Here is a 16,188-nt window from a genome sequence, read left to right on the forward strand (position 1 = left end):
GCAGTGTGTTGGATGGTGTAATAAGGAAAGCCTTGTGTCCTCTGTGCCCACAGTGTGCTATGGTATCATTTTCACTGGGACTGTGTTCTTTTGGCTTTGTCCTCCACACCTACATCCCCCCTTCTCCACGGATTTGACCTTATGGTCTGGCTAGCTGTCTGGAGATGCACACACAAACAAACAGACCACACACACACACTGGACCACATTATAAAGTAGGAAAATTCATCCAGAGAAGAGGATTTTACATTCACATATTTTACTAAATGTGGGTGCAGACAGTGTTAGACAGTGGATTTTTCAGCATATGCAAGGTCAAGAACTCAGCCCCAGCTTTTTTGATTGTCAAAAATGAGCTCAGTCATAAAAGTCATGAAAGCTGCTAGAGCCTGAAATAACCGTGAAGAGCCATTTACTTATTTTAGTGTTGTTTTAGTTGAGAAACACAGTAGAAAAATGTGACAGTGGGTTGTGCGTCACAGTCAAACTGACCTCCCACACCTTGGCAGAGGTTGGCAACAGTATTCAGACTGACCTTTAACTTTTTCTCTGTGTCTCAGGAGAGAAACCAAAGCTCAAAAAAATAAACATGGCTTCATGATCTTTTTCTGTCTGTCTTTTCAACAAGGAATGTTGATCAGTAAACATAAAAACCTACACTGCGTCTATCACTGATATGTAAAAATTATCCTGCTGCTTTCCTGCATTTTCTCATCTTGTTTAGTGCATCCTTCCTCTTTCCATGCAACGCAGTAAACTAAAGGTAAACTTTCGGTGATGTGGAATTTGCATGTTTACTGCAGTAGGCCTTCTCAGAAACCCTGAAAGTAAAGACAGTGAAACACACAACCTTTGGTATTTAAAGGAAGGAGAAGACGAAATAAACAGCAGCTGAGTGCTGTTTTCAGTGTTAATCTCGTAAATAAGGGTTGCGCTTCCAGCAGTTTATATCTCTGTATCTGGTGTCTTAAACTGGTAATACCATGTTAACATGATGGTAAGGAAGATTTATGGTCTTGAACAGTGTCAGTGGGTAAAACTTTGATGACAAAGTTTGACAAAGTTCCAGTCATTTTTATGGAGTGAGACTCGTACAGTGAACGAGGGACGTTACAACATCCTTTAAAGTCTGGAAATATTAGTGTACTCAGCGTGTCAGTGTCCAAAGCCTTGACATTATCCTTTCTCACGTGGCTGATTTATTGCCAAATGGCTTTTCTTCTGGTAGTACAGCAGAGATTTTAGCACAGGTAGCAAAAGGTAGAGGAGAGGTTTGAGCAGAAGAAGGAAGGTAGGTTTGAGGAAAGATCAAAGCCTTCACAACTGTCACTCCACACAAACTGTGCACCTCTGCATTTGTGCTCACAGATAGTAACGTGTGGCCTATCATAGTGTGCAAGTTGGTCTATCTTTGAAGCGGACATGAAACATCATCCATTTTTTACAGGGGCGGCTGTGGTAAAGTGGATTGTCCACTCATCATAAGATCGGTGGTTTGATCCCTGGCTCCTCCGGTCCACATGGGCAAGATACTCAACCCCAAACTGCCCCCGATGTGCCCATTGGTGTGTGAATCTGTGTGTGTTAGTTAAAGGCCTGTATGCTTAAGTAAAAAACTGCTGTATGAATGTGTGTGTGTGTGTGTGAATGGGTGAATGTAAAAGCTCGGTAAGACTAGAAAAGTGCTATATAAATGCAGTCCATTTACCTACACTAGCCTCACCGTTTGTTATTAGTGGTGGACCATCTGGCACAAACACTGAATCACAGTCGTTGACTTATGACGCTCAGTGTCACACAAACTCCCTCTAAATCCCTGTGAGGAGTCTGCACTGGATCACTGTGACATCCTGATGTTGCTCTAGATTTTTATGACTTCCTGGGAACCTCATCCTCCTTTAGATCCTGGGTGGTCTCCTCTGTGTCCTGATCCTATTAAGATGAGTTTTGTTCAATCACTGATTTTGTTGTTGGGATCAGGATAGGTACTGGCATCATTTGCACAGAATAAGCTGTGAAATTGCGAAAGACCCGAGAAGTTTTAAAAAACATTTTTTTTTGCAGAATTATCTGTCAGTCTGTATTAATTTTTAAACACAAAGTGAGAGGGAGGGGGAGAAGACATGGAGGAGAACAAGAGAGAGAACAAAATTTGGCATTGGGGGAAAGAGATTTCCGAAAAGCAGAGGATTAAGAAAGATAGACAAGAAGGCTAAGGCAGTGAAGCTGTGGGAACGATGTGAAGCGAATGCCCACTCACTGAAACATGTTCAGGTTCACCAAGTGGAGGGGAAAACAGCTGTGTGGCCTGCCAGGACAGCATCAACCTGGGACAAAAATGACAAGTATTTTATGAGAGCTTTTGAAGATGGCGGCTTTATTATAGTGGGTCTGCGACCTCGACGCAGCCCAGTGAAGATTTAGCACCTCATCACCTTCTGGTTTCCCAGAGCATCATGAGCAGTACCTTTCTGTCTGTGTGTGCGTCAGTGTGTGTGTGTGTGTGTTTGCAAATGGGAGAATCTCCAAGGCAACAAGCAAACAAAGGAGGTGCTGCCTTTTGAAAATATGCTTCGTGAGGCAGCTTTGATGAGCAGACACTTGCCCCGGGTCAAACACTGTTTCTGTGCCTCGGGGTATTCTCTTTTTAATTATTGCCGTTTGCTGTGATTTGATTCCTATTTTGCCAGTTTAAAGTTGGAGGGCTACAGGGGAATTTAGAAAATTTGACACATCAACTAAATGTTAGAAAATTTCTGCATTATTCTGTAGCCAGCTGCAATGCCCCACCCCTGTTCTGTGACTAAGTGCCAAAAGTGCCACCAACCAACCAAATGAGGAATGTTTTATTCCCTCTGAAGCCTGCATGTGATTCCAAAGAGCCACCGACAAAAATCAACAGAGAGGAAACTGTGTGTTCGCTTGCTGACCAGTGAATTCCTCCTGTATTTCTCCCAGACAGAAGAAAACACGTAATGATCTCAAAAAGTCTCTCACTTCAAAGAAAATGTGATGTAATGGTTTGTTGCACTTCTATATGGCACAGCTTCCTGGGATAACAGTGAGGTGCGACTGCTTTCTCATTTTTCACTGTAAGCAGATGCTGGAAGCTGCTTTAGATGATGGTTATTTCCTTAAATCTGGCCTGTTGCTCATGTCAGGATTATGATGTTGGATGTGATTTTCCCTGCAAATAGCTTTTCCTAGAGGATCACCAGGTACTCCTGGGGCAGCCAGGAGATAAAATCTGTCGCGTCATCTCCTCCCAGTCCTGCATGCTCAAAGGGAATCACATAGAGTTTATTTTTAACTTTAACTGTCATCTGTCAGTGTTGTGCGGTCCTTCCACATTCATGAGCTCCTCAACTGTTTACTGTAATAATGAAGCCATCAAACCTGCAGAGAGAAATGCATTGCCTTAAATATGAAGTTGAGACTGACATAATTTGTAACAGTCCAGTGTGATTTGATTTTGCTCTCTCATTTTCGTTCTTCCCTCTTTTTTATTTTTCTACTCTTCTTTCTTGCTGTCCTTCAGGTGCACTTGGGCTCTGTGGAGCTCCAGCTGGCTCCGGACTCTCTAGAGCTGAACCAGGAGATGATTGGCCAGTCCCTAAAGCGCAACACAGATCTCGAGACAGAAAACTGCCAGCTGCTGGAGGAGAACCGTAGACTGAAACAGGAGCACCAGCGAGTACTCAGAGAGTAAGGATAAGGAGGAAAGCAGCCAAGCTGGTGGATTAAACGTGTGTTTATGAAAGAATATGTTATGGAGAGCAAACACACAATCTAATTATTTTCCTAAGATCTTCAGCGCTGGTATTTGTTTGTTGATCCTCTTGTTTGCATGCAAAGCTCCCTTTGCTTTTTACGCCGCATTGCCAGATGTTTATATCCACAGCAATCACCCAGTATGACATCATCACTGGTCTCCCATCTAGGAGTATTGAGGGGTTCCACCCAGTTTTTTGCAAACTAGCTTATGATTTCTGGGAACCAACTTCTGATGGTGAAATGTATGCTTTTCATTTTATATAACCCTGGTGCTTGACTTCTTTTCAAAATCCTTTTGTCTTATTGTTTATCTGCATGTTCTTTCCTTGGCCAATGAATGAAGCATAGCCAGAGACGGTCGAGGTTGACTTATGTCCTCACAGGGTGGAGGCATCAGAATCATTTCTCTTAGCAAACTGCTCTCACAAAAAAACACAGATTCAGCTTTTAAAGCATGTACTTGTCTCCCTGTGTATGTGTGCGCACATGTGTACATGTTCAATCATGAGTCTCTACATGTATGTTTTTGCACATATCACACACTGGTGTCTGTGTGTTTTCCTCACCAGGCTGGAGCAGCAGGTTCAGGAAAAGGAGATGCTAGAGAGGCAGCTGTACTCACGTTTTGTCATGGTGCTGAACGAGAAGAAGGCAAAGATCAGAACCCTGCAGGACACCGTCCGCCAGCTCCAGCAGAGAGATGAGAACAGGAGACAAAGGTCAGCAGACAGATTCTACTTGGCTTCATCTGATTCTGTGATTAAATATGTTTACCTATTTACAAATGTATGAAGTATACAGAACTAATTTGTCCATTGCATTGGGGGATTTATGTCAAATATTCATAAGGCAGGGTGTATTTGACAAATTTACATTTCAACCCACATGATTTTGGATTAAGAAGCATCCCAAAAGCAACCTTTATTATCATAACTTTATTATATAAGTGAAGGATTAACATTTCATGAGATGCACTTCACTTCATTGTGTGCCAGTTCATTTAGCCTTTGACTGAACGTAGAATAAATTAACATATTCAGGTCATTGCTTTAGTTGCACACTTGCAAGTTTTGTTTCTAAGCAGGTCAGCACAGTGCTGTCAGATCTGGTTTGCCACACCTCTGGCTTCTGCAGATCTGCAATGGCTAATTAATTTTTTTTTTAAACAAGCCTGTGTTATACCCTTCGTCATTGCAAGCCACAAAGTTTGGATGGAAGATTTTGCTCATAATTTCTGTTCAGATGTCTGGCTTTGCCACTGTCCCTTGTGGTCAATAATATTAAATATTGAAAGACGATTACCTAAAGGTTCTGCCAGAACTGTAAAATGAGATGCTGTATTTTCTAAAGCATATTCACCCATGCAACTCAATTTTTTTTCTTTGCTTTTCCACACTTTCCCCCACACACTGATACGTCTACATGACACATTTTCTCTTCTCCTTGCAAACTTGTGTAATTTCTTCCAGTGACAATGATACAACTCAGGGTGAAGATGGCAGTCAGGACAGAGGAGAGGAGACATCTCAGAGCATCCATCCATCTCTGGAGCCAACTATTCTCATCACAGGTGTTTGTGTTTGTGTGTGTGTGTGTGTGTGTGTGTGTGTGTGTGTGTGTGTGTGTGTGTGTGTGTGTGTGTGTGTGTGTGTGTGTGTGTGTGTGTGTGTGTGTGTGTGTGTGTGTGTGTGTGTGTGTGTGTGTGTGTGTGTGTGCGGCGGTGAATGTCATGAGAAGGAAAAATGCCCCTAAGGCCCTTAAATAAAACATTCTCTGCCAATTCAGAATGAATAATTGGGTATTACAAATGAAAGTGTTTTCAGCTTTGCCTGCATCATGATATATTGCAACAGCAATACTGATGATAATAACCAGGCAGAAACACCTCCTCCTCACCCTCTAATTACTCTGAACGAAATAACAAATAACAAAGGCTTTCGGGAGGTAAGGCAGAGCATAATCAATGCAGTATGTAATATAATGAGACCTGGCAGTTTGCTGTGTGTTTGTGTGTTGATACGCACAAAGCGTAAGTTTGATCGAAACATAATTGTAATTGTAATGCTCCATATTAAAGGGTAAACACAAAGGTACCAGATAATGCATGTGTGAGTCAGATAGGGTGGAGGATAGAGCTAAAGAAGCTCAACACATTGAGATGTGTGAAGTTCCAGGAACATATTTTAAACATCATTTAAAACAGAGGCCTCCTATCTTGATATAACTCATTCTGGGCTCATGGGTCATGTTTATCTGGATTTACTGTTAAACACCTGTAACAGCTTGTGCTCCACTATGCTCCATTTGCAGCACTTACACATGCACCCATGTTTTGATGGAACAGGGTGTGCAAGTATTGAACATGGCAACTTTTCGCCCATTCCTGGTAGTCCTTGTGATGTCATAGGTCACGGCGTGACTCAGTAATGATGCAGACTCTAAGTGAAACTCTGAAGTTTTAAGCTCTCCTCAGACTGATTTTACTGTCCAATAAACTTGACAGTTGAATGTAATTGATCATGTAAGCAGGGGGTTTGAATGTAAACTTAAAAGCACACACAAGCAGGGAGTATACCCTCGGGTAGCTGGGTTCTGGGAAACACTTTTCAGTGAGTCATTAACCCACCCAGAGAAGTCTGCTGTGATTGCTTCAGCACGGCCGACCATGAGGTGGTCTTCTCCTTCCTGCATCATGCAGAGCAGGCGCGATGTCACATCTGCTGAGTCATATCACCCAACCTCCCCCCCCTCCTCTGCTACAGTGCTGCAATCTGCTGGGATAACCCACTGATCGCTCTTTCAATGGCCGTGTTTGTGTTCAGAGCCAAACTCAAGCCACCCCGAGAGGATAATACATTTGCAAAACACACTGGTGTTGTAGTGACTTCAGCAGGTTCTTGTTGTTTGGCACTCTCTCTGCACTTTCTCTCACTCAAATGCACACATGTGTACACACACCAATCCCTCCATGCTCTCTCTCTCCAATCCTGGCTTCACTGAAGATGGATGGAGGTTATAGATTGCGCAGTATGGGTCTTGGCTCGCACACTTTGTGTTTGCGGTCCAGAAGGGTTTTACATTACTTTCTTGTGTTTTCAGCTTGTCTGTGAAAGTCGCCCGGCACTTACCTCTTACCTCCGTGCCTTGATGAATTTATCTCCCTCTTGTCTTGATAGTCTGTACTTCTTAAAGGTTATGGGTGTGTATCCCAGCTTGTGTGTGTGTGTGTGTTGTTGTATTTATACTAAGTCAGCTGTCCAACAAATCAGTCTCTAGGCGTTTCTCTCTTGGCCACAAGCGCTGTGGTGGAAAGTAGCCATATATTCATGTCAATGACTGTTAAAATATGCTAATAGATGTCTAATGCATTGTTAGTCCTTCTTGTTTATATTGTGCAGCCTCAGTCTGGTAACCCCAGCAACCATTTCATTCATAGCCACCTTCACAATGATCTGAGGACATGAAACGTAAATTAAGAGCCACGACAATCTTTTGTGTTTAAAAATTCAGTAAACACACAAGTAACTTAAGTAAACTCTGGTGAATTTGAGACCGCACTGACATTTGGTGCGTTTGGAGCCCCCACCCATCCGGGTATTGCAAAGCAGAGCAGAAACTTTGCGCTCAGTAGCAGATTGATGTTTTATTTGCATTTAGAAATCTACCCAAGCTATAGTGGGCTAGGCATTACCCCTCTGACATATGCGGGCCCCAGTTCACCCTCGTGCCTCGGGGCTGTGTTTTCCTATTGCCGAGGCCTGATAAGAGAGAGGAGTAATGACAGAGCAGAAGTGGAGACAAAGGAAAAACTCTCTTTCTGACCTGTTCCCTCCAGGTTTAGCATTTGATATTCACAACATAGGAAGCATATCACTCACAAGGGGGTGACAAAAGATAAAAGAGATAGAGACGGTGGAAGGAGAATGAAAGCAGAGGAGAGAGGCAGTGTGGCCTAAGCAATGAAGGAGTGTCAGAGAAGGAAAGGGGTAATGGGAAAGAAATGATAGAAAGTGTTCTTTTTCTTCCTCAGTGAGATGAACTGTAATACCAGATTCTATACACTCTCTCTTCATTTTACCATGAATATCTACAATATTATTATTTTTTTATTTTTAAGTTTTATCTCTTGATCAGTTCAGATCAAGTCTTCAAAGTGTTTGTTTTTATCTAACACAACTGCTCAATCTGTTGATCTTTGATTTCAGGCAGGCTAGCAGCAGTGTTAAAGGGCAAACAGGTGTGTTTGTACGTCTGTCTTGATATAAACGATTGCATCTGAGTGTGACCGGGCTTGTGTGGAATGCCAGATCTCTATTCCTGATAAAGATCTCAGGACTTTAGGTGTGTAGTTGTCTGGGGTTAACAAAGGTCATCTGAGGCAATATGCCCTGAAACTGCCACAAAAGTGCCACAAATGACACTGATGGAGAATCGGTTGAATCAATGAAGATGGAGAATTTGGGCTTTGGTAGTGAAACCACTCGAGTAATCCCAAAAATTTGGAACAAGACATCAGCGTGCAGGCATTTAGAGGCCTTTTTTTTTTTTTAGTGGTCCAACAGTCAGAGGTCATTGTGAAGAAATGTAAATAGCATGTACTACCTTTGATTTACTAAAGACATGATTCATTTTTCAGATTGGTCACTTTTATAGATATATTAATGGCATCATTGATTATGTGATGTGCATTGATATGATGTGCTTGTTCAAAATAGCATCAGCAATGTAATGATGTAAAGACTCACATTATCAGAGGAAGTTTCATCAACATTTGTATGTTTGTGTGTGCGTGTGTGTGTGTGCTGTTATATATTGTATGCAGGTCGTAATCTCGTGTGTCAAGGCATCTCTGTGAACCGGACTTTTTCTGATGACGAAGACGAACAACCAAGACGGAAACGCAGGCTACTTCACACTCCGAGCCCAGAACCTTCTGAGCAGGAATAAAATCACAGGTTAGTCATATGAGCCAAGGCAACCAATGTGTCACCTTATTTGGTATCATAGTTGTACTTACCACAGCTTCCCCTAGATTACTTACATTTTTTAGCTCATGAAGCCATTTAGATGAGCCTCTCTTCATGTAGAGTAGCAGCACCTTTGGAGGAGTTTAGATGGGAAAATGTAGATTATATGTTGCAGATTTTCAAGTAGCACATATTAAGATGGTGTCAACATGACACACAATCTCTTCAGTCTTCTTTTAGTTAAAGAATAAGCTGTTCCATGTGACCCCAAAACCAGAATTTAACAACAATGCAAGAAAATTATTTCAAGCTTAGTTTTATGGGCCTATGAAACATTCTTCTCTTTTCCCTCAAATTTTATTCATGACCTTTGTTTTTTTTTTTGGTTCCGGCATTCTCAAAAACCATTCCAGTAAAAGATGTGAGGTGCCCTACTGAATTTTTATCCCCCATTCCTCCCACTTCTCCCATTAAAGATGGTCGAATCATCATTTTGTCGTCATCAGGTTTGGGTTTTACAGACAAAATCCAGTCATGCATACTTCCCACACATGCGCATTTTTGCATAATAATTTATCTCCATCTTCTTATAATATTGATTGCATTACTCATTAGGATCATACAGAACTCCTCCTGCTGCTTCTGACCACAGCACTGGTCTTAGATGTGGAGCTGGTCTACAGATGTTAAAGAATACTTGCAGTCTCCTCTTAACTAATAGGAGGGGTTAAATGTGAAAAACATATTTGGGGTTTTTGAAAATGTACTTTGCAAAAAAAAAAAAAAAAAGAAAAGAAACTGTGACTTCATATTCTTCCAATGGTATTTAACTTCTTAAACGCTACTGATCTTCCCTTGGGATCATGAGTAGAATTTAGAATACATTTCTATGGCTGTGATCATCTTGACAACATGACTTTTTAAAGATGGACTCACTGGTGGGTCTGACAAAATCCCACCGATTAATCAGCTTCTGCTAGTGTTTGGATTTTCAGAGGTGTCTGAATATCCGGCTCAAACATACAATGTTGTGAGGTCCTTTCTACATTCAACAGCTGCATGTTTTCTCATACTGACGCACTGCAATAGCATGACTAGAGGTTTTTGGGCTGCTTCCTTTTAGGACTACAAAGAGGCTCAGACTAACATTGCATCCTATTTGTATACTACTGCTGCAAGAAAAGGACTCAAATAGGTATTGTTAACACAACAGAAACTTACATCTACATGTGGTGTTGATGTGCTGGAATAGTAATAGCAGTTTTCAGTTGTCATGTTGTCGGTCAGTATATGGCACATATGAGTGGATAACCTCTGCTGCATTGGTTGAGGTGACACTTCTTTTAAACCCAACAGCTTCATAACATCCTCCCACAGCTTACATTTGGGTGTTGGCTGGCAAATAAACAACACTCAAAATGATGGCAGTGTGGAGTGTCGCTCGGTCCAGCTAAGCAATGACAGCAGTAGCTTTTGAGTTCCAGTAAAAACACGCACTTCTTCTTTCATAATCACCCTCGCCTTTGGCATCGATCAGATTTCATTTGCTGCTCACATGTTTTTTTTCTTTCGCTAAACAAACATCATGACCATCTTGGACAGAATACATTATAATGTAATTCCGTCCTGGTTTATATCAATGTATGGAACTGTATCTCCTGTATTTTATGAGGGATGAGATATTGAAATGTGACGTTTGTTTTATTTATGCAAACTATGTATTACCTCTAACATCATCCCACTGTCTACTCTCTATTCCCTTCTGTCTCTCTTTCTCCCTGTCTTGTGTCCACCATCGATTAAAGCCTTAGATCTAAGGCTTCTGTGATGTACAGGTTTTCTTGATCCCTGTCCAGTCATGTGGCAAGTTAGTCAACCCTCACCTCGATACACACAACCAAAACAGTGACAACCAGGCAACAGTGTCCTGGAGGTGTCCCCAGATTTGAAGCCAGATTTTGTCCCAGATTGTGAAATCAGTTTTCAGAAAGCAAGAGCATGTTGCTGCCATCTGGTTTGCTTTAACTGTGACAATTACCTGCCACAGCTCTCATGAGAGACTTGCTGCTTGTTTCTTATCATCAGTAAATCAAAAGATGAACAATTAATGACGCCATCTTTTCCCAAATGCTCCAGACCGCAAGCTCCACTCCATGCTGCTGTGCAGACTTTGGCAACATGCGCTAATGGTCATGTGATAACAGGCACTTAACGCCCTCCAGTGCTTCCTCAGGAACTGATGCCGTTGCTGCTAATGACATGGAGAGCATGGCAGAGAATGTGGACCAGGAGTATGGAAGCAATTTCTCAAGAGTTTGACTTCGCCCTGAGCTTGAATTTAGCTGCCAAGCCCCTCGGCTTTGGCTCTGTGTGAGACCGGAGAAAGAGTAACAACTACTGAGGGACAACAGGCTACACCCAGAAAACAGGGTGTCACCACCAAGGAACCGAAGCTGCTTTGTTGCTGCTTATTCATCATGTCATGCTGATGTTTTCCTCCCTCTTTTCATTATGAAAATAAACTATGCACCATCTCTTTCATTTCCACTTTTTAAACTAGCATTTTGCAAAAGATAATTTGACCTCCCCCTTTTTCCTTGTTTACATCTGCCCTTTTATTCTGTAGATGTTCTGAGGCCCAAACTACCTGAGGGTTGTTTTGCAGAGGGTTAATAGAGTTATGTTGTTTTCACCTCCTCACCTCTTCCTTTGCCTCTGCTACCAGCTTTAGGTCCCGAGGTCATCACAGTGTGTCTTCACACTGACAGTAATGAACCTAGGAGAGACCTACTCAGGGTTTTGGTCTGACCATTCTACCTTTGACTTCTGGACCTTCCTGCTGTCTTATATAATTTTGATGATACCTATATGTCTGCTAAAGACCACGGGTGGCTGCCAGGATAATCCCACAACACACGCTTACTGGTTTAGTAATCCCCACAAGAATGTCACACTCTCTTCTCTGTACATCCTGTCAATAGGGCATTTTATACAAGGAAGACCAGATCTGTGACCGAGGATAATTTACAGATGAGTGCATGACAACGTGCTATGGAGGATGAGACCAAATGAGATAGATGAGGAAACTATGCTGAAAATTTCAGTCAGTGGTTTCACTCAACTCACTCAACCACTTAATGCAAGAATAGATATTTTTTTATTTGATTTTAAATATTAAATAATGTTTCCTGAAAATGTATTAAAATACATGATGGAGATGGTAATATTTTAATTATAATGTGAAATACTGTAAATGTTTTTCAAGTCTTCATGGTAAAGATCTGTTGTGAAACGTCTCACAAGATAAGGGATGTTGTTGTCAGTCTGACTGAAATAAACATTTTACATTGCAATATTTTTTTGCCTTTTTGTACAATTTCGTACATTGTTGTCTAAGATACAAAAAAACGTTGCAATGATGACTCCCCTTTCTGTGAATTAGATTCTGGCTTAGATGCTTACTGGCTATTGGCATATAAGCAAAGGTGTAGCTGTTTGCCAGGGGAAAAAAAAAAAGCCTGATCTTTCATGTGCTATTTGAGAAAATTTAAATCTGATACTTTTGCTCGCTGACTGTTTTGGTAACATTCAACTGTGTTTTGAACAACTTCCTTTCTTAGTTAACGTTAAACTTCTTAGACTGTTATGTTTTGACTCTATTGTCACTTGTAGAGAATATGTTTGTTTACCTTACTGTTATGTTGAGATTAATCCATTGATTTCCTTTTTATTAGATAAAGTGGCAGCTTCGTGGCTTTCTAGAAAGGGCAGTCTGGATCAATAGTCTATACACCAGCTCACGCAGCAGAGAGGGTTCATTCTGTTTGTGAGAGAGCGATGATGGCTGTGCTGGCCTGAAATTAAACTTCCAGTCACTTGCTTATCATCGTCATTCACTTACTCCATGCACCTGTAGAATTCCCATCGTCCAGGGAAATGACAGGACTCTTCCTGCTTTCCCGCCACAGAGCTGCAGTGAAACAGAGCGGTCTTTGTTAGTTGTCGGGACGTGCTGTGCTCTCGCTGCTCACTGCCTTACACTGTAATGTCTGAAACAACTTGGCCTGACACAAGCAATGTTTGAAAACTGAGGATGACATTTTTATTTTGCTGAATGCTATCATCAAGTGCTCCGTATTGAGTAATGCAAAGAGTTTACTCACCCTTCCAACATATTGGACCAATTGGTGTAGGCCTAGGCTTCCGATTTTATTACACTACAGCCCCCCTGCTGTGTGAATGAACCGTACTTTGTGATTTCGTAAAATTGCGCTGACTGATGAGCAGTAGAGCAGTAAACAAGTTTTATACGCAAGTTTTTTTCTTACTCAGAAATGTAATTGGTTTTATTGGTCCAGTTGTGTCAGACAATACCTGTTGCTGCTTTTGCTCACAGTGGGCTTTGCCGTTTGTTTATGCTGGGGGTGGCACACACAGGGAAGTAAAGCAGTGGGCAGGCTGTTTGAAACTGAGGGACTATATTTCAGGGCAATACAAAACCAGCAGTGAGCCTTCCTGCTTGATCACCTTGTGCTGAATGTGTAAGCCTGTTTTCTGTGTGCTGTGGTTGTAGCCTATACAACCATACTTAAATATAACTCTTAGCACAGCCCTTCAAGCAAAAACGCCATACTTCTCAACATATATGACAACTTTCCATATTAGAATCCATTGATGAATTGGAAAAAAAAACTATAGTATTATAAAAAATATAGTATTCAGTGCAGTTGTGCATTTGGTGCCCTCAAAGATATCATTGTTTACATACACTGTATACCATAAAGGCCACATTTCTTGCAGCCTTACCTTCTCTGGCTGCTTTGCTCAGTCAGTGGCTGAACCACATAGAAATCTCCACTCCATATTTAGTGTTGACTTGTCTTCCAGTCATGGAGACCTCTTTGCACTGGCCTACACATTTTGCCAGTGGCTAAGAGTATCCGCTTTGTTTCAACCCAGTCATTAAAAGAGCCTTTTGATCATCACAAATAACGAGTGGTCTCTCTTTGGGATGCTGGTGTGAACTGATTGGCCTCATTATTTGAATTAAACCAAATGTTCTGCAGGTTTTAAGAGGATGGTAGTCGAAGATTAAGTGTGTGATAATGATAACCTGCTGCAGCGTGTGCTTGAGGGAGACTTTCTCTTTTTTTTCACATCGTGAAGCAGCTTGCAACTTTGTTAAGAAAGGTGTTACATTAATATATTTTTGTCTTCTTTCACAATTAGACATGGGTAGATAAAACCTGTAGCTAAAACTAAGCTTTAACAATAATGTTTACCACCTACAGCACTGCATGACCCTTTTAGTGTGAGGAGGTTGAGATCTGACTCATTCTTGCTTGTTAAGATGAACTGGAGTGTTTGCAAGTGTTTTGGCTCGTCTTAGCTCCAGTGTCATATAGATGTTTCATGTTTCTGCATGACCAGATGCTACTTAGAAATGTACAGTAATGTACAGTAACCGCTAAACAATTTTAAATGCTGTGTATGCCACCCAAGCATTTTAAATGGATGACCAAAACTGACTTTTATTGCAGTTTTACCAAAACATCCTTTAAAATTGTAATTGGAACCAAAGAAACCAAAATGACTTTCTACAGTTGACTTGATTTTCTCTCATGGCTGGGAATGCATTATGTTATTATCTTGACTTCCTCTTGGTCAGAGACCAAAGGATCGATGAGCTGTCCACATTGCCTTCTCTCGTGTAGGCCTAATTGCTGCCTGGCTTAATAACTGACTGTCTCACACACCCATTCCTTATGTGGTTGAAGTACAGTGAGACGCATGACTCTCCTGGGAGTTTTACCATAGGGAGTCAATGAATTTTCACATAGTATACGCACGTCATAGATCACACATTTTTAAATACCTTGGTGCTAAGCTGTCAAGTATGACACTTACCCAAATTTAATTTGAAATATTGAAATCCCGACTCCCCAGAGGTCATGTATAGGCTGATTACAGCAGAAGGGATGAGGTTTGAAAATTAAATGGTTCCCACAGTGCTGCATTATGTTAACTGCAATTGCCAAAGATCTATGACGTGGGAATGGTCTGTTTCTGGTTATCAAACCATTTTCTCTGTTCCTCGTCTCTCTCTCTCTCTCTCTCTCTCTCTCTCTCTCTCTATCTCTCACTCTCTCTCTCACTTCCTCCGTCTTTGTTCCTTTGCCATCCTTTCAGATTTAAGTAGTTTGCTAGAAGGTGGCAGATGCAGTGATTCATAAAGTTCCAGTCTGCTGGGCTTCTCAAACAATCAACGTTTGAACTTGTGCCTTTGCTAAGGGCTTTGACGCTAAGATTTGGGTTTGGTGGTTGAATCACAATCTGATGAAATCTTGTAATCAATGGAAACATTTTTTTTTGCCATTTTCACAGGAAAAATGTGTTTACGTGCATTGCATGTAGGATCACACACAGGCCTTGTGGTCTTATGAGGTGATACAGCCTCACCTCAGCTGCTAAATCTACCTGTCATTTCCCAGGCGATGATTAATATAGTTTAAAAAAGATCTCTGTTACAGTACTGTTACCTGTACTTACCTGTGTGTGTTGAATTGACTTGGAGAGGCAGATGGAGACACTTAGAGAAATGCAAAATTGTCAATTATAAAGACAGGTGAGGTTGAAGTCTCTCACAGGAGAAAACCTATGTATCCCTGTAATATCCCGCAGACCTACTGACAGTCAACCAGCTGTCACCTCCATGACTGACACCTGTCTGTTGATTGACACCTGGTATCGAGGGCTCCAGACGGCTGTGGCACTTGTGCACTCACAATGGCAGTGTGCAGCTTTTTCTTTTTTTCTTTTCTTTCGTTTTTATGTTGTTCGGAAGTCTTCTGAAACGAGTGGGTGTGGTTGGCTAAGAATAAGAGTGGCACTCTGCTGTTGCTGTCTGGTTGTGTTTCTATAAAAAAAATTAAAAAAAACTAGACTTGGCTATCAAGGTCAGTTACTAGTTGATGTGTCCAACATTTTCCTTTAAAATGCACATGGCAAAGTTTTATACACCATTTCGCAGACCACTAGGACAGTAAGCCTATATTAGAAACTGACTGATATATTAACATGCCAATATGATTTATGACAGATATGTTGATATTGAGTTCTATCATATCTAAATATGGAAAGAAATTGCAACAGAGAAATCAGTTATTTTGTGCCATTTTAAGTATTTTGACACTTTTCCCCTCCAAGTCAAGATCAGTATTTGAAATCTTTTTGAAATATTTGTATTTATGTCATGTTGAATAGTACACTACACGTCTTTGTCACAATAATAACCACAGTTTAGAATTTAATGGTAGAAATGTATCCGACAGTCTATTTTTCCGAGTGTGTATGTTTCTTTTTTCTCTTTTTTCTCTCTCTTGAAAATCACTGTTGGCCCTAATTATCCAATATGAGTCAGGCTCTTGTGCACAATTACTTTGTTTGT

General features: G+C 41.1%; 1 protein-coding gene across 4 annotated transcripts in view; it reads left to right on the plus strand.

The window, feature by feature from the left end:
• LOC121184809 (DNA repair protein XRCC4-like) overlaps positions 1-16,188 on the plus strand; it is a 29,061-nt gene that overhangs the window by 11,409 nt on the left and 1,464 nt on the right. Inside the window, exons 4-8 of one of the 4 annotated variants that reach the window (XM_041042694.1) lie at positions 3,539-3,705; positions 4,344-4,493; positions 5,244-5,344; positions 8,597-8,729; positions 10,547-13,690. In XM_041042694.1, the coding sequence (XP_040898628.1) occupies positions 3,539-3,705; positions 4,344-4,493; positions 5,244-5,344; positions 8,597-8,721 (543 nt within the window). In that variant the 3' untranslated portion in view covers positions 8,722-8,729; positions 10,547-13,690. Of the gene's footprint in view, positions 1-3,538; positions 3,706-4,343; positions 4,494-5,243; positions 5,345-8,596; positions 8,730-10,546; positions 13,691-16,188 lie in introns of those variants that run through there. The other 3 variants (XM_041042692.1, XM_041042693.1, XM_041042695.1) reach the window with 3 other exon arrangements.

This window comes from Toxotes jaculatrix, chromosome 7, assembly GCF_017976425.1.
Source record: "Toxotes jaculatrix isolate fToxJac2 chromosome 7, fToxJac2.pri, whole genome shotgun sequence".
NCBI lineage: Eukaryota > Metazoa > Chordata > Actinopteri > Toxotidae > Toxotes > Toxotes jaculatrix.